This window comes from Garra rufa, chromosome 25 (genome assembly GCF_049309525.1).
Source record: "Garra rufa chromosome 25, GarRuf1.0, whole genome shotgun sequence".
NCBI lineage: Eukaryota > Metazoa > Chordata > Actinopteri > Cypriniformes > Cyprinidae > Garra > Garra rufa.
Genome location: NC_133385.1, coordinates 24,563,703 through 24,584,994, shown reverse-complemented (window position 1 = coordinate 24,584,994; position 21,292 = coordinate 24,563,703). Strand labels below are relative to the sequence as shown.

Below are 21,292 nucleotides of genomic sequence, written 5' to 3'. Positions count from 1 at the left end.
CACAGGTTCCTGTTAAATATTAGCAGAGGTCAATGTTTAAAAAAGCAAGACTGTGCTTGTATGTAACTGGAAATGGATTAGTGTAGTTGGAAATGATCAATATGTTCTCTGGTTACTTTTATAAACCATTTCCTAAACATCAACTCACCTAAATTGACTTTAAATTTGATGTAATGGCAAGGCAAGGCAAGGCAAGTTTATTTATATAGCACATTTCATACACAATGGCAATTCAAAGTGCTGTACATAAAAGGAATTAGAATCATAATAGCATAAAAAATCATAAAAATTTAAAATAATAATCACAACAATAAAAACTGAAAATTTAAGAACATTTAAGATGATTTAAGAATTGATTTAAAATTAATTAACACAAAAATGATTATACATAAAATAATGCAATCTGTTCGGACGCAGCACAGTGCTCATTCAATAAATGCACAACTGAACAGATGAGTTTTGAGTCTGCATTTAAATGTAGCTAATGTATTTGCACATCTGATCTCTTCTGGAAGCTGATTCCAACTGTGGGCGGCATAATGGCTAAAAGCGGATTCCCCTTGTTTTGTGTGAACCCTTGATATTACTGACTCGATCCTAGTGATCTGAGTTGTCTGTTAGGTTTATATTCAGTGAGCATATCTGCAATGTATGTAGGTCCTAGGCCATTGAGTGCTTTATAAACAAATAAAAGTACTTTAAAATCTGTCCTAAACATAACTGGAAGCCAGTGTAAGGACCTGAGGACTGGTGTGATATGCTCTGATTTTCTGGTTCTAGTCAGAATCCTGGCAGCAGCGTTCTGTATGAGCTGCAGCTGTCTAATGGTCTTTTTGGGAAGGCCAGTGAGGAGACCATTGCAATAGTCCACCCTGCTGCTGAAAAAGGCATGAACAAGTTTCTCCAAGTCTTGAGGGGAAACAAAACATCTAATTCTTGCAATGTTTTTGAGATGATAGTATGCTGATTTTGTTATTGCTTTGACATGGCTACTGAAACTGAGGTCTGACTCCAGAATCACACCAAGATTCTTGACTTGATGTTTTGTTTTTTGACCCCTAGCATCAAGGTACGCATTTACCTTATGAACTTCATCTTTGTTTCCAAATGCATTGACTTCTGTTTTCCCCTTGTTTAACTGAAGAAAGTTTTGGCACATCCAACTGTTAATTTCATCAGTGCATTGGCAGAGGGAGTCAATGGGGCTGTAGTCATTTGGCGATAAGGCTAGGTAAATCTGGGTATCATCTGCATAGTAGGGCTGGACCAGAATATTCGATTATTCGAATATTCGTTCGGTGGGTTGTCATTCGATTTTAAATTTTGAGATTTGAATATTCTCTTTTTTTCATACACCTTGCATCCCCCGCAAAACGGTTCTCATTCGCTCTTAAATATGAATGAAGAAGATCAGACTGCTGTGCCACTAACACAGAGACAGCAAAAAAAAAAAAAAAAGAGAGAGGGAGATTGAGCAATATTTGAGAGACACTATAAAGTACAGTCGGGCCCACTTGAATGGTGGAAGCAAAACTAGGGCTGTGACTGTCGCAATGACAACCGCGCCTCCGCGTTTAAATGCATGCAGTAGGCTAAAGCTGACCGCAAAGCCCCAGCAAAAGTAAGGAGATATTTGAATTATTTATTAATAAACTAGTATTTGGCACAAAGATGAAGTTGACGATCCTGACTCACCATTTGCTCATGAATGCGCCTTTAATGCCTAAATGCATGTTTATGGATTAGGCCTATAGCTAATGAAAGAGTTTTTTTTATGGATTTTAATTTAAATCGTGATGACTTGAGAGGGCTAAATTGATCTGTCTGCCGCTGACTGCTTGGTCGTTACTTTAAAAAACAAAAACTTAAATTTAACAAATAAAAAGTGTGCAAATATATTTCTAAATTAACTTTATAACCTAAATAAACAAAAATAAATGTAATCACTTTGCTATTAAAAACCGCAGTAATAGGGAAGTGAAAGGGAAAAAGACTCGGGCTTGGGCCAGTAATTCTTATGAGATGTCGGAATAGGTCCGGGCAAGGTTTTAGGAATTTTTGCAACGTAAGTTTGTTTAATAGCCGATTTAACAGTCTTATTTAGGCTACTTTCTTATTTAAATGTATTATTTATTTGATTTATTTTAGCGCTTTGTAAGCTGGAAGTGCTCAAATAAACATGTCACGATGAAGAGATGAGGTCAGGGTCCAAATGCAGGAAAGGTAATTCTAATTAAACAAAAGGCCAACACGGCACAACACGACAAGACATGAAGCAAGACAGAACTCAAATACAATCCAACCAGACAGAGTGTAGGGAGAGGGGAGACTATATAGTCTGTGATAATGGGGAGCAGCTGTGGGTGTAACGAGTGTGACGGTGTGTGTAACAAGACAGGTGTGTACAATTAGAGGAGTGGAGTGCGGGAGGAAGGGAGACAGCGACCTCAAGTGGAGGAGGGAAAACCCGCAGCTCAGAGTCATGACAGGACCCCTCCCCTAAGGAATGGCTTCCAGCCGTTCCAAAAAAGTCTGGAGGGAGGTGGAACGGGGAGGGATGGTGGGCCAGGCCCGTGAAACGGAAGTGCTGCTTGACCGAACCCAGGAAGTGCAGCTTGACCGGACTCAGGAAATGCTGCTTGGCCGGTCTCAGACTCAGGAAGTGCTGCTTGACCGAACCCAGGAAGTGCAGCTTGACCGGACTCAGGAAATGCTGCTTGGCCGGTCTCAGACTCAGGAAGTGCTGCTTGACCGGACTCAGACTCAGGAATAAAGCGGACGCGCTCCAGCGCAGCGCCACCGCTCCGAGATCGGGCGCTGCCGCCTTGGGAGGAACGTGAGCGGGCACCGCCACCTGGAGAGGAACGTGAGCGGGCACCGCCACCCCGGGAGGCTCGTGAACAGGCACCGCCGCCTTGGAAAGAGCGTGAGCAGGCACCGCTGCCTTGGGAGGAACGTGAGCGGGCACCGCCGCCTTGAGAGGAACGTGAGCGGGCACCGGAGCTGCCGCCATCTCGCGAAGGAGCGCCTCTGCCGCTGCCATAAAGCGGACGCGCTCCTGCGCAGCCACCGCTCCGAGAGCGGGCACTGCCGCCTCGAAAAATAACCTCCCCGCTGGACCCATACTTGCTGGTTGGATTCTGTCACGATGAAGAGATGAGGTCAGGGTCCAAATGCAGGAAAGGTGTTATTTTAATGAAACAAACAAAAACAAAAGGCCAACACGGCACAACACGACATGACAAGACTCCAGAGCACAAACTGAAAACAATGCAACCAGACAGAGTGTTGGGAGAGGGGAGACTATAGGACTATAGGAATCGAAATTTTAATTTTATAACAAGTATCCGATTCTTTATCTTAAGTATCCGATTCCAGAATCGGAATCGATTTTCGATTCCCAACCCTATTGATGTACAGTTGACTTAGTTGAAGAAATTGTCAACCAAGTCAAAATTGTTTGAAGAAATCTGGGTAAATACGAAGGATTTGCATAATTTTTTCTGCTATGCATTCCAAGAAAATGCTGACAATGAAAATCAAGACCAGATTACAATCCTTTATTTGCAGTGCATCAAGAGTCAAGCAACATTTGTCTTCATTGAGTATTTGATTAATGGTATTGCTTAATGTAAAAACAAAAATCAAGTAATGAATTACACATTTCATAAATGACTGATTTTGAGATGAATAAAAAATAACTCTGTGGAAATATATTTGGAGATCTTTAGCACTGAGGTAAAAGAAGACACTGTACACTATTATCAAAGCCTTCGTTATTGGACAAACTACTGTCTACATGCTACAATAGGCAGTATTTAAGAATGTAACATTTAAAATGTACACACCGAGTCAAAATGGGTCAGAAAATGGTGATAAAACATGATCTGATTATCCTTCAACCTGAAACTTGACATGTAAGACAATCTGTAGACCTCTATTACAGTTTCTAACAAATTGCAGATTCTGACAAATAAAAGCATTCAAAGTACTGAACGATGTTGAGGTATATTACCTTTCTTTGTTTTTAGTATCAATCATTCGGACTTCATTTAAACAAAAACAAAAAAAGACACGGTTTAACATACAATCATAATGAGTTTTCACGCAACAGCATTCTGTAGTTTAGCAAATGCAGACTTACATGTGTAAACATACATGTTCATAATCTTTGGTTAAACACACACACATTTCAGGAATTTGGGGGACAAAAACAATTAAATGAGATATTTTGTACTTCATTGAAAATCAACTAGCTTCAACTCTGGTTGTGTCCACTGAGTTTTCGCATCATTAATATGATGTGTACAATGATTTATTCTAGTGTGCAATATTGATAAAAGCCAAAATACAAAATATGATGAAAGATACAATGATTAATTGTTTCATATAATGGCATAATGACAAACGTGTAATGTTGGCATTTCAATAACATCTGAACATGATTTTGTATATTCTGTCTGTTTTCCCTTTTTAAGAATATTATAAACTTAGGCACATAATATTTTATTATGATTTTTAGGCTAAGGATTATTTTGACCCACTAGCACAAGTCACTTCAAATAATGACGAATCAATATAGTCTATAATTATTTTAAATTAAGCTATTTGGTATGTAGCCATTCTGAAAAATATAAAATTTGGCCATCTTAGATTATAAAGCATGACATGTGTATATAATATGGGGATCAAAGTTTTGAATACCCAGCGCTCCCTGACTTTGAAGTGCTCTGATAGCAAGCACTGTTGTAGCAAAAATGCTTGCTAATATACATCACGGGAAGCATCTTGGTGTCAGTGCTTCGTAAAAACAGACTGCATAGATTTAACCTTCCCTGTCAGAAAACATTGACAAGTTAACAATCATCGAGCATTCATCCAGATCAGTCATTAGAATCTATTTAGACTAAAGTTTGTGCAAACAAGCCTTGCATCTCATCTACATTAGCGTACAGCACCATTGTAACAATTGTCATTTTTCAGTAATGCAAAATCACAAATATTAAAACCTGACTGAGTCATGATGTGCCATCAAAGTGGCTCTTTAGCCACTTTTCATTAAAGGTGAAGTGTGTTGCTTTCCTAATCTGAGATAATAGAAAATACAACTTTATTTAAGCTTTTTGTTGGTTGATTCCCGGTCAACTATTATTGCTAAGGCTGATATTTGGCATTTTTAGTTGTTTGCATCAACGGATAGGTTTTTCTGGTTGGTCGACAAGTGTCTGTCTGAAGGACATTTATTTTGACAGAGCTTGGAATGTAGACAGTTTCATTTTCAAGGTTTCAGGGCCAGTTTGGAACCAGGATCTGGGCACTGGCCCAGGAGTTTTTGAGTGGAAAAGTGCAACCCGGTTCCCAATTTGGCTCCGACACCTTCCTCGGTGAAAACAGGATAAGATCAAAAAAATTTGGTTGACCACTGGTATAAACATTAGCTCTGCAGCATTTTCAAAACATTTTTTTTTTGTTTATGAATCTGAATGTGCCAGCAGTGACTTAACAAAATATGTGAGTTTGGGACGGAGTTATCTGTTTTTTCAACCAATGGCAGACAGGGGAGTGTTTGGGAAACCTGTTTGCAGTTCCACCTGATGATATGAAGCTATGTTCACACTGCGAGCCTTTGTGCACAAGATCTGTTTACATTTTTGTTTAAAATATGGCCAATATCAGATTTCCAGTCACATGTGAGCAAAAACAATTTGGATTCAGGTTTGGGCCATATTTGTCTGCAGTGTGAACATAGCGTTAGTGGTGCAGAAATTACACACTTCACCTCTAAATAGAACTTAAGTTCAACAAGAGGAGTAGAACAGTCAGGATGAAGGCGTTTTGTACAGGCACAGCTTTATCCCTTATGTTATTGTCAACCATTGGTTTCTTCATTTCCTCCTCATCCTCCACGTCCTCTTTGATCATGTTGTCCTCGTCTGTCTCCTCCGGCTTTATGATATCACAGCGCTCTCCCTCATACCCCTGGTAACAGTGACAGCGGAACTTGTTGGCCAGCATCTTGTGCTCATTCTTGGATTGCTTTCCAGTCACGCTGAAGGTGCCGTTCCGATTGGACAGGATCCGATAGCTGCCGCGGCTCAGGTGCAGGTAGTGTGGTGCCTGTGGGTCTCTACGGACACAGCGCCCGTTGGACTGACACAGTAAGTCGCTACAGATTTCTGCCGCCCGGGTTACATTAGTGATGTACTGACCCAGACGGTGGTTCAGAAATGCCTTCACTTTGGAACAGTTGTGCTGAGGGGACATAGGAAGTTACAGTAAGTTAAAACTGTGGCTTTAAAGTGCAATCTTTACTGGCAAGTTTATTAATGCATTCTGTATTGAATCAATGTAAATGTCACAAAATATTGCAATCATTGTATATGGTGACCTTTTGCATGTGTTGCTGCTACAGAAAATATCTGGAAAAGGATTTTTGATGACATGGACCTCAAAATATAGTGGTCTACTTAAAACCAGTGTGGTTTTATTACTTCTATAACTTCTAGTATCTCAAAATGAATTGTGATTAATGTTCCTGCTGAAAAAAATATATATAAACCATCACAGAAATTCTAATGGTTTCCACTACAAATACCATTACAAACCATATGGTGGGGGGATGACCATATCCCATGTCAAAACTCAAAATATGTAATTTCCATACCTAAACTACATATTTTACAGTCACCGTTATGCAGATTGATCATAAACACAGTTAAAAGGCTTCCTCCCACAGTGGCCATCTTTAATAAACCTTATATACCAGTTTTATCACAGGTAGAATACAAAATGTTTCGATACAAGCATTTCAGTCAAATGATATTCATGTAATATTTCAAACTGTTTACATTTCACAACAGTTTAAAATCAGCCCAATGCTGTGGAAAAAATGTGCAATTGGCAACCCTACATCCAACACGAGCTGCTTCCGAAGCGATTTAAATACTCTGCATATTGATAGCGACTCCCTGATGTGCGAAAATTATATTCAATATTAGAATGTTTGCAGGAGCGGGATCAAGAAAACAACCCCGCGCAAGGCTTTAATACAAAAACGCACACAATCAATGGCGACTGTAGAAAGCAAAAGCCAAATCCCAGAAAAAGAGGACGTATAGTCACCCTAGTTTAGGGGGCTTTCAAGTCAAAAGGTTCAGGCCTTGTCCATTCAAATTTGTTTTAGTTTGAAAACACATCTTTTTCCCTCTGTCCAAACTATGGTGTTTTTGTCAAGGCAAACTGTGGTTACGTCTACATTAATCCAGATGTATTTAAAAAAACTGAGTTTTCTTTTTAAAACACTCTTTGTCGACACTAGCTTTATGAAAAAGTTTCTCATTCACACTGAAACATCTGAAAACGTTAAATTCGCCTTACTGCAAATGTGTAAAACCTCATAAAAGCTCACTGAGATGATACAGACATAAGTTTTCACGCACAAGATTTTACACATGCACAATAAATCAGAGTAAAAGTTTTTCAACATTTCAGTGTGGAATAGAAACATTTGGGAAACACTTGAAAATACTAGTGTGGACAGAGATTGTCAAAAGTCTCAGGATTAATGTAGACTTAGCCTTAGAACCACTGCTTCACAATGGATCACCGTTCAAAATTAGCTTTATATTTATTATTATTCCAACACACCTCTCTTTTTAAGTCATCATGAACACCTTAATTTTCTTGTTTAGGTGTGTTTGATTAGATTTGAAACTAAACTCTGCAGGACAGTGGGTCTCCTGGAGCAGGGTTGAGGACCTCTGCCTTAAAAAGCTTGAAATAGGAATACATTGTATAGGAATTTGAAGCAGATTTGTAACTGATTAACACCGCAGTCTTGTCTAATGAGACAAGTCTTATTTGGAAGAAGGTACCTGTGAACAGACTTTTCAAGATATTGCATGTATATCAAACGGTGTTAAAAATCTCACCCTTGAAGAAGTGAGGTTAAGGTCCCCCCAAATGACAAATCCTGCAGCTCCCAAAGCAGCACTTTCTCCTATTGTATGTATCAAGTCTTTCTGTGAAATGAAAATGAATGAAGAAATTAATGTATATACGTGTATAACAACATTTTGCAATGTAAGTTTACTGCCAAAGTTTCTTAAAACAAACAGTTCAACTGAAATTCTTATTATTACATGTCTTTGTTCTATTGGACCACAAGAGGGAGCTCTTGATTTTAGACTCGCAGTTTGTGTGTATAGCAGGGGTTACCAACCACATTCCTGGAGCCCCCTCCAATGCTGCATGGTTCCATGACTCCTTAATCAAACACACCTGATTCAGATCATCAGCTCATTAGTAGAGACTCCAAGACCGGAAATCGGTGTGTCAGACAAAGGAGAGATGCAAAATGTGCAGTTTTGGAGGTGGGCTCCAGGAACATGGTTGGGAACCACTGGTGTATAGAGCAGGGGTGTCCAAACTTTTTCCTGGAGGACCATTGTCCTACAGTGTTTAGCTCCAACCCCAATTAAACGCACCTGAACCACCTAATCAAGATCTACAGGTGCACTAGAAACTTCTAGGAAAGTGTGTTGGAGCAGGTTGGAGCTAAACTCTGCAGGACGTTGGCAAATGAAAAATGTCAGGATTTGTCCAGAAATGTTAGAAAATTATATAAATGTTATTATACCATTTATTTTTAAACATTCAACAAATTGAAAGATTCAAACAGATTCAAAGTGCCGATGTCCTGCATAGCTCCAACCCTGAAAAAAAAAACCTCACCTGCCTGTAGCTCTAGTAATTCTGAAGACCTTAATGAGCTTGTTCAGGTGTGTTTGATTAGAGTTAGTGCTAAATTCTGCAGGACAGCGGCACTCCAGGAATGACGTTTCCTATCTCTGGTATAATTAAATTGTATTTAGGACTTGTGTATGATTCTCTAAAGTACATATTGCTATATTTACATTTCTAATTGAATATATGCTCCTACCTGGGTCAGAAAAGCCATGGCCTCGTCTCTATACCCCAAGCGTGTGTATACATATGTAGGCAGCTCATAGGGCATTGAGGTAAGGGAGGCCAGTCGCAGTGACTCTAGTACCCTGTTCTGTGAGAAGTGTAGGTTGCGAATGCTGTCCATGTGGCCTTTGCGTATAGCGAGGGCTGGGAAGAGGGCAGTGCTGCTGTTCCACATCCAAAACAGCTCGTCATTACGTTGGCTCTCCTGTAGAGGGCATGTGCCATTGTAGTCGTGTGCATGTACATTATAATTGTGACAGTCAGGGTAAAGATAAAAACCCCAGAGTCCGTGTGGACGAGTTTGTGTACCGAGCTTCAGTGTGCCCTGCATGAACTCCTTGGCACTCTTCTCGAAGCGCAAGCGTGCCAGCTCTACCACCTGTTCGTCGGTCACATTAAGGTAAGCCTGTGCAATCAGCTCACGTGAACGCTGTCGGTAAATGTCTTTCTTGTGCCAGTTACGATCCCACTGGGGTCGCCAGAACTCCCAGTCGATCACAGCCAGGCCACGGAAGTCTTCCGACGGGATGAAGTGCGCTATGTCTTTTCGGGCTTTGTGAAGATGTGCTTCAAGACTGCTGTTCTGAGGTAGGCCTCCGTTGATGGGAACCTCTTGCTCGTTGTAGAAAGGGTAGTAACCCAGACGGTTGGCATAGAAGATGGTGACATTCTGGCCCGTGTGGACGGCTCGTGGACTGCCGCTGATATGGAAAAGATCAAGGCTGACGTTGATATTGTACTTCAACGTACACATATCCAGTGGAGCATTCCAGGCTGCCAGGAAAGGCTTGCGGCCCACCAGAGGCAGCTTTGCAGGTTTCTGGCAAAAGGCAGAATGGACCAGGATCAACAGCCAGGAACAGATGATGGCACAGGCTACGGGCACAGTGTGGTGTTGCAAGGCCCCGCAGGGCACACCAGGCATTCTGCTACGTGACTCAGCACAGGCAACTGTCAATCATCCTGTGAGGGACAAAAAAAAGCAATGAGGTAAGTAGCACACAGTTATACAATGTTTGCATAATAACTGGTACATTCACATTTAGTTTGATTTATCCAATGTGACTTGGGTTTGCGTTGTTAACCAATAATACCTATAGAGGGTTTGCACTTACGTCATGGTTTGGCCAGTTACATTGGATGGATTAAATGCAGAGCACAAATTCTGAGTATGGGTCACCACACTTGGCCACTCATCACTTTACTCACTCACTCACTATTAATTAAGATATTAGCCTAATATTTTTACCTGCCTGACTGGAAATGATAAGAAAAACACGAATGTTATCAAGATTCTTGCCCTGGAATTCCTTGTTCAGTTTGGCCAACAACAAATGCCCTTTGTTCCTCAGACAGTTTTTGCATTTTTTTTCTGGATTTGTTATAGATTTTAGCAGTCTATAGTACTCCAAATGTTTTTCCTGGTCCGACCGATTATTACAGCCCAAAACATGACTATAATTGACCATTTTCAGCAGCAATAATCAGCCAAATCTGCGAGTTCCATTCGGTGGCATTGTTTGCGTTCAGTGCTGCCAATATGGCCAATTGATGACGCGTCATGAAAACACTCTATTTAGCAACTGATAATTCTTAAGTTAAATGATGGCTTAAATCAGTGGTGTGTTTAAAATCGTAAGGGCACTTTAGAGTACTTAAGCCCCACTAATTTTGAAAACTTTGCTTCTAAATGAACATAGACAGTACAGACAGTCAAGAAATACAAGCATTTTTGCTACTGACACAGTGGATAATGTCTACAATGGCTAAGGTGTTTATCTTCAAGATGGACGTGAGGCCCTTTGTCCAAATTCTTAAGCCAAGTGTGCAAAGTAGAGAGAGGTCAAGCATAAACATAACATTTTGTGCTTCAGCTTGGTTTGATTATGAGTCAAACATTACTTTGAGGGTTGCAGTCATCAGTCAACCACAAGAGTAATGGCCAAATCCAGCCACATACTCTCACCAGTGTGGCGCCCGCATAGCCATAATCATAGCTGCCCTCGCCAGATGCCCTATCTGCATGCTGGAGCATTAAAAGCAAAGACAAAGGTACAGGGTATGAATAGTCAGATACTCTCAAGTGTCCAGAAACTTTTAGGACTACTGTATGCAAAATACAATATCGTAGACCTCTCATCTGACTTTAAACATTACATTGAAAATTGTGGTTTAAGTAAAAGCCTCCAAGTTTGTTGCAAGTGTTACAGGATGTTCTTTAGTACCAGACAATCAAAAGTCTCTGATTTGTCTCAAAATAAGGCATGGAACCAATCACTAGTAACCATGGTAGTAACACATGTATTGGGAGGTTATTAATGCCAGTCATGTGCTAAATCAGAGGTTGAAAAATGAGGTATGGCATGGAATGTTGCGGATGAAGGCAAATTGTGGAGCCCCGTGGTGGTTGTGTTATTGAGTGGAAAGAGCCTGGCTGAGAGCGCCATAGCTCCTTTTTCCCCTAGGACTGGCGCCGGGCCCGTGCCATGAGGGGGAAGAATTAAACCACTTCCTGCATAATAAGACCTCTGCTTTGCAGCGAGCTTCACAGATGATTTGTGCGTGGAAGACCTTCACACACTGATAATGTATAAAAGGCTTTATTTATAATACCCTGGCTTGTGACAAAAGTATTTAAAAATTGAGAAGAGGAAGGATCCCACATGTGATTATGCCTAAGTATGCGAGAGAATTCAAGTGGGGGGAATGAATAAAACTTTCCATGAAGCTTTAGGGTTAGCTGTCAGTGAAAACACTTTGAATTCAAGCGATTGTGCCTGTATGTGAGATAAATAAATCTATCTTTGAGCTTCCTCAAACCCTCAGCCCTCTCTGGCAATAATTAAGATACATGTGGCTCAGTGAGAGTGGTTTTTACAGAAACCTTTTAGGCGACGGCTTCAGAGAAACCACAAAAGGCATGGAGTCGACCTGATGCTGAATATCGATGCGATTCATTCAGCCCCATCCAAATGTGAATTTGATCCAAATTGGAAACATAAATATGACTGAGCTAGATTTACAACAGGAGACAGAGAGGTTTCTTGAATCGCCATAAAGGAACCTCAGGGCTCCGCAGAAGATGTGTGGTTTAATATCTGTGGCTCCAAGGACGACGTGATGCAAATGTTCCCATTTAATCGGTTGTTTGCCGCAAATGAAATAAGATGACATTCTTTGACATCGTTAGCGTTCAGATATTTTCCATTTGAGCTTTTCTCAAAGTCCTGGAATTCAAAGATTACACACTCAGATCACAGATAAGAGGTCTGATTTGGTTATTTATTTGCTGCGTTTGATGCCTGAATGGTAAACAAAACCTTAAAAAGAGAATCTTAATCACAGTGAAACCCAAACAATGTTCTAAGTCAGGTTAATCCGAGTGCATGTTTTTGTTTGAAGTGGATTGTTTTCTCTTAGGTATAAGGATAATGACTGATCTCTTCAAGATCAAAGAATCCTATTTTGGGCACTGCTGACACAATACCAACTTCTAAAGCTAGCTTTGACTACTGTTGACAATGAAATGCTTTAATGACACTACGTTTTTACCATATACCACAAGAGGTCCTAGGAAACGTTGACGTTAGAGACTGTTTCTCCAGCATCACTGGCTGTCACCCAAGAGAGGCTCTTTATCCGGAAGTGCGTAATCTCATCTGTAAACCCTTCCCTCTGATTAACTCATTTCAAAATATTTACAGAGACACTGTTCAAAGACCTCAGTGGTGCCACGGCACATTTCCTGACAGTAAACTTCAAATTAAAGCCTTTAAGGAACACATATAATTCGGAATGAGCTAATTAGGTTTTCCTTCATTCGATTTCCTTCGTGGAGAGGTCTTGCCCTACAACTTTCCCATTCAACATAGTCACAGCACTGATGAAAATCCTGTTTACACTTAGTGATAAATCTACAATTTAGAATGCACTAATATTACAATTCTGGCTGATATTTATTTTGATATTTTGACAGTTAACCGAGAATGGCTCTATACTAATTTTGTTCAAAACTTGTATTAAATTTATATCTAAATTTCTACATTTATTTTGTATTAAATATACTTGTACTACATTAAAATCTTTAGTGTTTTTAGTGTAGGCATAACACACCAATCAGATCTCGTGGCAATTTGTAAATTTTTTACGAGGTGGCTAATTTATACGACCTCACTGAATTTGTACGATTTTTGCTAAAACATACATATTTTACATATTCCCCAATTCATATTCATTTGTACAAATGACCTACACCTCAACCCGCCCTAAACCTACCCGTCACTGGAGTCTAGACTAGGTTGTACGAATTAGACACCTTGTAAAATAAAAATGTGACCCTTGACCACAAAACCAGTCTTAAGTAGCACTGGTACATTTGTAGCAATAGCCAAAAACACACTGTATGGTTCAAAATTAAACATTTTTGTTTATGCCAAAAACAATTAGGATATTAAAGATAATGTTCCATAAAGATATTTAGTAAATTGATATGTAAATATATGAAAACTTAATTTTTGATTAGTAATATGCATTGCTAAGAACGTCATTTGGACAACTTCAAAGGCGATTTTCTCAATATTTTGGCCAAATATTGTCCTATCCTAACAAACTTATTAATTCAGATAGTGTTGAATGTACAGTATGAAAAATTTACATACTTTGAGATTTACTAAAGATTGTGTTTAACAGTGATTTTAAACTGTTATTGTTTTAAAATATTTACATTAAGTAAGCATTACATGATGGCAAATGTAAAAAGAGAGAAAATTATCATGATTAAACATTCAATATCAAAACCAATAAATTTAAAAGCATCTAATATTGGCTGATAACGCATTTGGTACCCCAGCATTGTGCATCCCCATTTAAAGATCTTCAAAACCCCATGTAAACATCTTTACTTCTTCTAGTTTCCTTGCGAAAAAGGGCAAGCATTGCTCTTTGACAGCTTTGCTATGTTTCCAAGACACCAGATTTAAAAAAAAGTCATATTGCTTAACATGTTAACTCAAAGTAGGCGACTAGTCATTCAAAAACATTCACTGACGTCTGGATACAAAGTGCAGGAATGAAAACAGTGAATTACAGACTATTCTTAACTGAGAACAACACAGACAACATTTTTAGAAAAGCTATAAGGAGATGGAATGTGCCTACTTTTGTCATGCACTTTGTTTTAAGAGTGTGCTGATGTCAACTGGGTCATGTGAAGTGTGTTTATATTTATATAAAATTTTGAGTCAGTAATTAGAGGCCACTCACCTGTAGATCCTACGCCGCTGCTTCAGTCACATACGGCTGATGATACACTACACACACCTCTCTGCATCTACAGTACTCTAGCATACTTTTTCTCAGTCTGCTGAAAAGCCTACCCACTGCTTACTTATATACACAGCGAAGAGAGAGAGAGACAGAGAGTTTCCTGAGAGGGAGGAGAAAACAACCACAGAGCCACAGCGAGAAAACCACAACACTGCGATTAGAGTAGAGAAGGAGGGAGGGAGGACTCCAGTCTAAATCCCATTGACTGAGTGTGTACGTGAAAGTACATTTGCACGAGTGTGTGTGCAAAGTTGATCCTCTAAGACACCGTGCACAGCGTCTTACCCTCATCCACATCGCTCAGCATTAGCCGGGTTCGTCATCCTCCAATCACCTGGCTGCACTCACAAGGGATTTTAATACACTGCAGGCGCAACCAGACCTTGTTGAAGCTCTGGGAGCGTTTTTCCTACTCCAGTTACTGTCCCTTGTGGTTTGTGATTGTCTTGTTTTTGTCTCTTAGTCACTGTCTTTTGTGGCTGTAAAGTAGACATTTGCCAAGAAATATAACTAGTGGATGTAAATAAAAACAAAAGTTCTGGGGGTGGGGAACTCTAAAATAGACCTCTCAATTAAAGTTTATCATAAAAAACACTTATAATTTAGTAACACCATTAATTGTACCTTATGATATTGTGACTCTTAAAAGTATGATTGGAAATAAAATGGAAATTCCAACCTGGTCTCATGGGGAAAACATACCTGTGGGAATGCGAAATATGTATCAAGAAGTACATCACTGCAGATTTCTGCAGAAATGTCCACTGAGTGGCGCTTAAAGAGTGTTCAAGTTGTTCCCCCTGGAACAGATTGAACCTACATTTGGTATGTTTTATGTAACGTTGGTTTTGTACGCATCACCGCAGTTCTAACTTGAAATGTCCGTTGAGTGGCGTTATAACTCTAATGCTTTGTTACGTTTTAAAGTAACGTACCATTTGCACTACACCTAAACCCAGTGGCGGAGCTACAATTTTTTACAGGGGGTGGCCACTGCTATTTCAGGGGGTCCACACACGGACACGCACTGTAGTCATAAAGTTGAAATAATAAATTAAGGGATTCTAAAGTTTTATTTGCAAAAACTATGCTGAGTTCATTTACAAAAACATTAGCATAAAGAAAAAACAACCAAACAAAAAATACTGCAATTAGACATAGCAGACATCAAACAGACCTGGATTTGAAAAGAAAAACAAAAACACAGTTTTAGTCATCAGTTACAAACATCCTAGGTATGTTTAAAACAACATAATTTTGCGGTTCTGATGAGAACTGGCAAAACGTTTCACGAATTCATCCATGTTGAGGGAGCATGCCCTCCTTGACTCAACACTGAGAATCCCTAGGTGACTTAAAGGAGTAGTTCACGTTCAGAACAACAATTTACAGATAATTTACTCACCCCCCTGTCATCCAAGATATTTATGTCTTTTTTTCTTCAGTCGTCATGAAATTATATTTTTTTTAGATAAACATATCTGGAAATTTCTCCATATAATGGACTTAAATGGTGCCCCGATTTTTGAATCTTCAAAATGCCGTTTAAATGCAGCTTCAAATGGCTGTAAACAACCCCAGCCGACGAAGAAGGGTCTTGTCTACCGAAACGTTCGGTCATTTTCTTAGAAAAATATATTTTATACATACCTTTTAAGCATTGAAACTCGTCCAGCACTAGGGCTTGTAGTGCGCGTTCCCGACTTTACGTACTGCGTCCACCGTGCTCTGCAACACAGTGAATGCTTGAAGCAGTCCCATCACCTTACTCGCCGATTGTTTGTAACAGTGGAACAGATGTGGTCCAGTCGTGACAGCACTGAGATTCCTGCTCCGCTGGAAATGGCTGGCATTTTCCACACTTGCACCATCATCTCGTCTCGTTTGAACGCGGTCTGCTCGAGGCTTACAATTTATATACTTTTTAACCTCAAATGCTCGTCTTGCCTAGCTCTGCAAGACAAGCGTTTGAGATTAAAAAATATATAAGTTGTAAATGTTTTTAGAAAATAACCCATCGTTTTGCTAGATAGGACCCTTCTTCCTCGGCTGGGATCATTTAGAGCCTGTTGAAGCTGCATTTTAACTGCATTTTGGACGTTCAAACTCGGGGGCACCATAGAAGTCCATTATATGGAGAGAAATCCAGAAATGTTTTCCTCAAAAAACACCATTTCTTTACGACTGAAGAAAGAAAGACATGAACATCTTGGATGAAAAGGGTCATTACATTACATTATGTACATTATCTGTACATTTTTGTTCTGAAAGTGAACTACTCCTTTAAGGTGTTTTTTCCAGCGTAGTTTTGTAGTGAAATGACTCCGTATTATGCTGTTCCTGATCTTAACCGTGAGAATTATACATTCATGTTCGCACATTTACATTTTTCCATCTCTAAATACACACATGACCCCAGTTTTGGTTGGAAATGGAATATGCTGCAGTAATCTAACTGCAAATATCCATGGTGTGATCTCTGGAAGCATTAGTTGCATTCCTATGGCAAACCGTGCTAAATTACCATGTGAAAGTTATAGTCCCAAACTTTGTTAGCACATTTTTCTCGAAAACACTCCCTTCAACCCTAATTTAAAGACAGTGCGTGAGTCCTGTGGTGCAGCTGTCGCTACATTTATGGGGTTCCTTAAGATCCCTGGCTTTCAACAGAGTTTACAGGGGATGCTGATTATCTTTCTCAAACAAAGTCTGAATTCTCACCTAAACCGTTGCTTAATTGGTACTTGTTTTGCTTAAATAAGTGTGACTATTCTCTGGAATCATTATAGAACTTGCTAGATCTTAGCAGTTTTGTGTTGCTATCCGAGCATGAGGAAGTTAGCTGAATGGAGTGGCTTGTTGACAGCCAAGAGTCACCAAGTCATCTGCTATGTAAGGCGTTTAGTATAATGATAGGGTCTAGGTCATTGCGTAGGGGTTGTGGAGGCATGTTGTCTTGGTGTACACAAATTTCAAACTGCAAAGGCCTTGCACTGTCAACTTGTGCATGGTCTCTTTGTATGTTGTTTCATAATAAAAGATATTAAGTAAAAGCGACGAGGCAGTCAACAATTGGGTCAGTGATGTATAAGATTGTCCGTGATAAGTTCTTGGAAATAAACTCTTTGTATTTATATTGATTTCATATGATTTTGTAAATTTGTATAGTATTTTCAAGATTTTAATGATTTTAATGTGATGTCTCTGTAATACAAATTTCTTCCTCATTTTGAATGCCTAGATCAGGGGTGTCCAAACTTGGTCCTGGATGGCCAGATTCCCTCAAAGTTTAGCTCCAACCCCAATTAGACCTGAACCAGCTAATCTAGCTCTTACTAGGCATACTAGAAACTTCCCAGCAGATGTTTGAGACAAGTTTGATCTAAACTCTGCAGGGCACCGGTCCTCCAGGACTGAGTTTGGGCACCCCTGGTTAGACTTATTAACCCAATTAACAAAAGAGCTCTAGATCTTACCCAGAAGATTGGACAGAAATTGCCAGCATGAAGTGGTTTGACCTGGTCTTTTTGTGGAAAAGCGAACAAAATCTACTTATTCAGGAAAATAAAATGTCATGATGACTAACCAGGACCACCAACACACCAAGAAAAGCTACTTTAGATCCGCTGGGTGCCGGATACTGTGTTCAGGGTTGACTTCTTGCCACCGTTCGTCCTCATAGCGCAGTCAAAGTGAAAATGAATTTATTCAAGATGAGTTTATTCGACTGCGGGAGATGAGGTGGTGGAAGGCTAAGGAGATTGGCGTGCTTCAATAGAAAACCACATTCCCACAGCTGAGGGATTGAGAAGGTCATTTTGGGCCAGCATTTTGGATCATTGGAGAGGATGTTCAATTCCCTGACCTCTTTTCCCTGTAACAAACAGAGCAGATCTATTCCTAGGGTACGACCGACCCGTTTGTATCTGTCTTTGTGTGTGTGTGTGTGTGTGTGTGTGTGTGTGTGTGTGTGTACCTGGTATTCATCACGTTGTGGGGACCAAATGTCCCCACAAGGATAGTAATACCAGTAGATTTTGACCTTGTGGGGACATTTCTTAGGTCCCCATGAGGAAACAGGCTTACAAATCATGCACAATTAGTTTTTTTGAGGAAGTAAAAGTGTGCACAATCTCCTGTGAGGGCTAGGTTTAGGTGTAGGGTAGGTGTAGGGCGATAGAAAATACGGTTTGCACAGTATAAAAACCATTACGCCTATGGAATGTCCCCATAAAACATGTAAACCCAACATGTGTGTGTGTGTGTGCACTCTAAAAACTCCTGGGTTATTTCTTTAACCCATTTTCTGGGTTATTTGTGTTGGGTTAAAATTATGGGTTATTTTTTCAGAGAGTAACCATTTTCTGGGTTATAGGGCTAATATTTTGACCCAACTCCTGGGTTGTTTAGGTTTATGGGTTATTTTTCAAAGAGTAACCCATGTTCTGGGTTCACGACCCTTCCCCCCGCCCCCGCTGTTGTTCTGGTATTTTCTCACAACAGTCGTTTGAAATAACCGTCACTTGAACTTCACGCTCGATCCTTTTTGGCCTGGGCTTCTTCGGTACAACTTCGTCGCGTATTCAAGGTAAGCAAGTATTTTCAGTGTCAATGTAACGTAAACTTTTCTGTGTCCATGTCCCCGTTAGTAGTTTAGCACCGTTTGCTGAAAAAATGACCATGGCTTATCATGGTAATTCTGTGGTTAGCATGTAGTCACCCGCAGATATGTAACTAGTTTAAAGTCCGTGTAAAGTGAAAGTAAATGTGTTTTGAGTTTTTCAGACTAAAGAAGAAAGTGTAATTAACCACCCAGCCAAATTTGAATGATTAAAAATAACGATAAGTTCATGAAATTCGATGTCAAAATGGTTGAAATGCTTTTTACACATCGTTGAGAAATACATGTATGACCTAAATGACTGAATTCATTTTACACGGTGTTTAAATTCTATTTTTCATAAATTGTGCTGTACTTATCTCATTGTTTTAATACTCGTGGTAATACGATAAGTACAGTGCAGCTAGTGGAGACTTCATGCCGCGTTAAGGGGGTCGTAACGTTACACCGGACGAGAAGCCGCCCTCGCTGCGTCTAGGACAACTCGAGGTATCGCGTACTTTATCAGTTTATGGCCAGCAATATTGTTACGTTTAAGGATATTATGGGTTTAGATAATGCCAGTACTATGTTATGATTGTACTGTATAATTAAAGACCATTGCTGAGACTGCAGTCTTAACACTTACTGTCTGTTAACTAAATTAAATGAGAATATCACCTGAAAATCCAATAACATCAGCAATTTTTCATTCAAGTAGCCGATTTCTGTAAATTAATGTAAAACTAAATTTATGTTGCAGCACATGGTGAAGTCAGTATATACATTAACGACGATTTGTGAGAAAGAAGAGTAAATTTAATATAAGACTATGTACATTTACGCGCTCAAGTTTATTTCAAATGTAGGCGCACGGCATGCACACCGCAGGTCATGTGACATGAACTAACCAATTAGCTTCATCCTTTCCCTTAATAGCATTGAAAGCACTTCCAAGTCGGAGAAACAGTTTATCATAGCTGTACAGGAATAAATATTTTTAAATAAATTTAATAACAGAGCTACTGCAAATGATTTTTAATGCTGAAAATCCATTTATCCTTTCCTGAATCTTCCGCGTGTTTATGGAGAGCGCAGGTCATGGTTGCTTAGCAACGGCACAGGCTTCTGGAGCGCAAGCGCACGAGCGCTTTGTTGATAGGAGGAAAGCGGCGCGCCTAGCGTTTTCCACGCGTTTTTAGGCGCGACATGTGAACGGCCCCATAAAGAATAATGTGTTTGTATTTTAAATACCCTTCTCGTCCAGTGTGCAACCCCCTTTAGCCGTGGCTAGAGCGACGAGGCAACACAATAGTTGAGTTATGTTAACCAGCTGCGCTGTGCTTATCATATTATACAGTGCTCTACTGGCTTAAGTAGTAAGAGTTAAAGAAACGTGTCAGGTCTTCAAATTGTTGCTAACTTCTATTGCTATGTTTTCTCCAGGTCATTTTAAATGGACAGCTTTGTCGCTGATAAGCTAACTGAGTGGCGGCTGTCTGAGCTGATAGAGAATTTTAGAGGTGAGTGTTTTACTCTTAACTGCCCTCACATCATCTCTCTATACCTAAACATTTTTTTCTTTAATACGTTTTAAATGTGTCAGTGCAAGATTTTGTGACAGTCACAACTTCTTTGACAGTGGGGAATGCATATCTATAATAACCCTTTTAGTTAAAAGATACTTGTGCCTTGTCTTTTAGCTGTTATGCATAATAATGGGCCAGATATTCACCTTTGCATTAATGTCATTATTACACTTGTTAATGAAAGAAAAGATAGACAGTATAGACTGTATGGAACTCATATGGAAACTGATGCTCATTTAACTTGATGCTTTTTTTTTTTTTTTTTTTTTTTTACAAAGATGTGAATGCACTTAATAAGAAAATGGTGTCTAATTAGATGAGTGGGTCATACAAGACATAATATATTGTATGTGTACATGTATCATTTCCGTTAATTTTGCTTTTAGCCCTTTTAACCCCCTAATTGTTCCTTATCTGTACCTGATGTGTGTTATCTCTACTGCAAAACTTTGTAAAAGATTAAAAATGTCTGTTCATTTTCATTTACATATTTCTATAGTCGTTTTATTTTTTCACACACATACTGATACCTAGAATATTGTTAACCTACAGATGCCAAAGGGGAACTAGCGCTAACACTTCTACCCAACATGGTGCCACATGCCGTCTACAGGGTTGGGAAGAAGACTGTCCAGCACTCCATTGAAGTGTCCCGGACAGCGTCCATACACCAAATGCCTGTAAGTACAATGGACCAGTTTCTCAGCACCACTCTGAGAGAGAATATTCTTAATTCTAACTATGCTGTAAAGTTTTATTACTCTGAGTGGTTCTCAATCCACATTTTCTTTTACACATTCATGACCCA

The 21,292-nt window shown here is 39.6% G+C and overlaps 1 protein-coding gene and 1 long non-coding RNA gene across 2 annotated transcripts; one reads left to right on the top strand and one right to left on the bottom strand.

The window, feature by feature from the left end:
* Positions 1-3,539: 3,539 nt before the first annotated feature.
* Positions 3,540-14,325, bottom strand: hyal4 (hyaluronidase 4). The gene is made up of 4 exons (XM_073831898.1): positions 14,233-14,325; positions 8,942-9,933; positions 7,932-8,021; positions 3,540-6,252 (listed from the first exon to the last, which is right to left on the bottom strand). The coding sequence occupies exons 2-4, from the start codon at positions 9,893-9,895 to the stop codon at positions 5,782-5,784; spliced, it is 1,515 nt and encodes a 504-aa protein (XP_073687999.1). The 5' UTR covers positions 9,896-9,933; positions 14,233-14,325; the 3' UTR covers positions 3,540-5,781.
* A 4,340-nt stretch (positions 14,326-18,665) lies between these two features.
* Positions 18,666-21,085, top strand: LOC141302163 (uncharacterized). The gene is made up of 3 exons (XR_012342309.1): positions 18,666-18,883; positions 20,342-20,418; positions 21,037-21,085. It is a non-coding gene; the product is annotated as an uncharacterized lncRNA (long non-coding RNA).
* Positions 21,086-21,292: the final 207 nt, after the last annotated feature.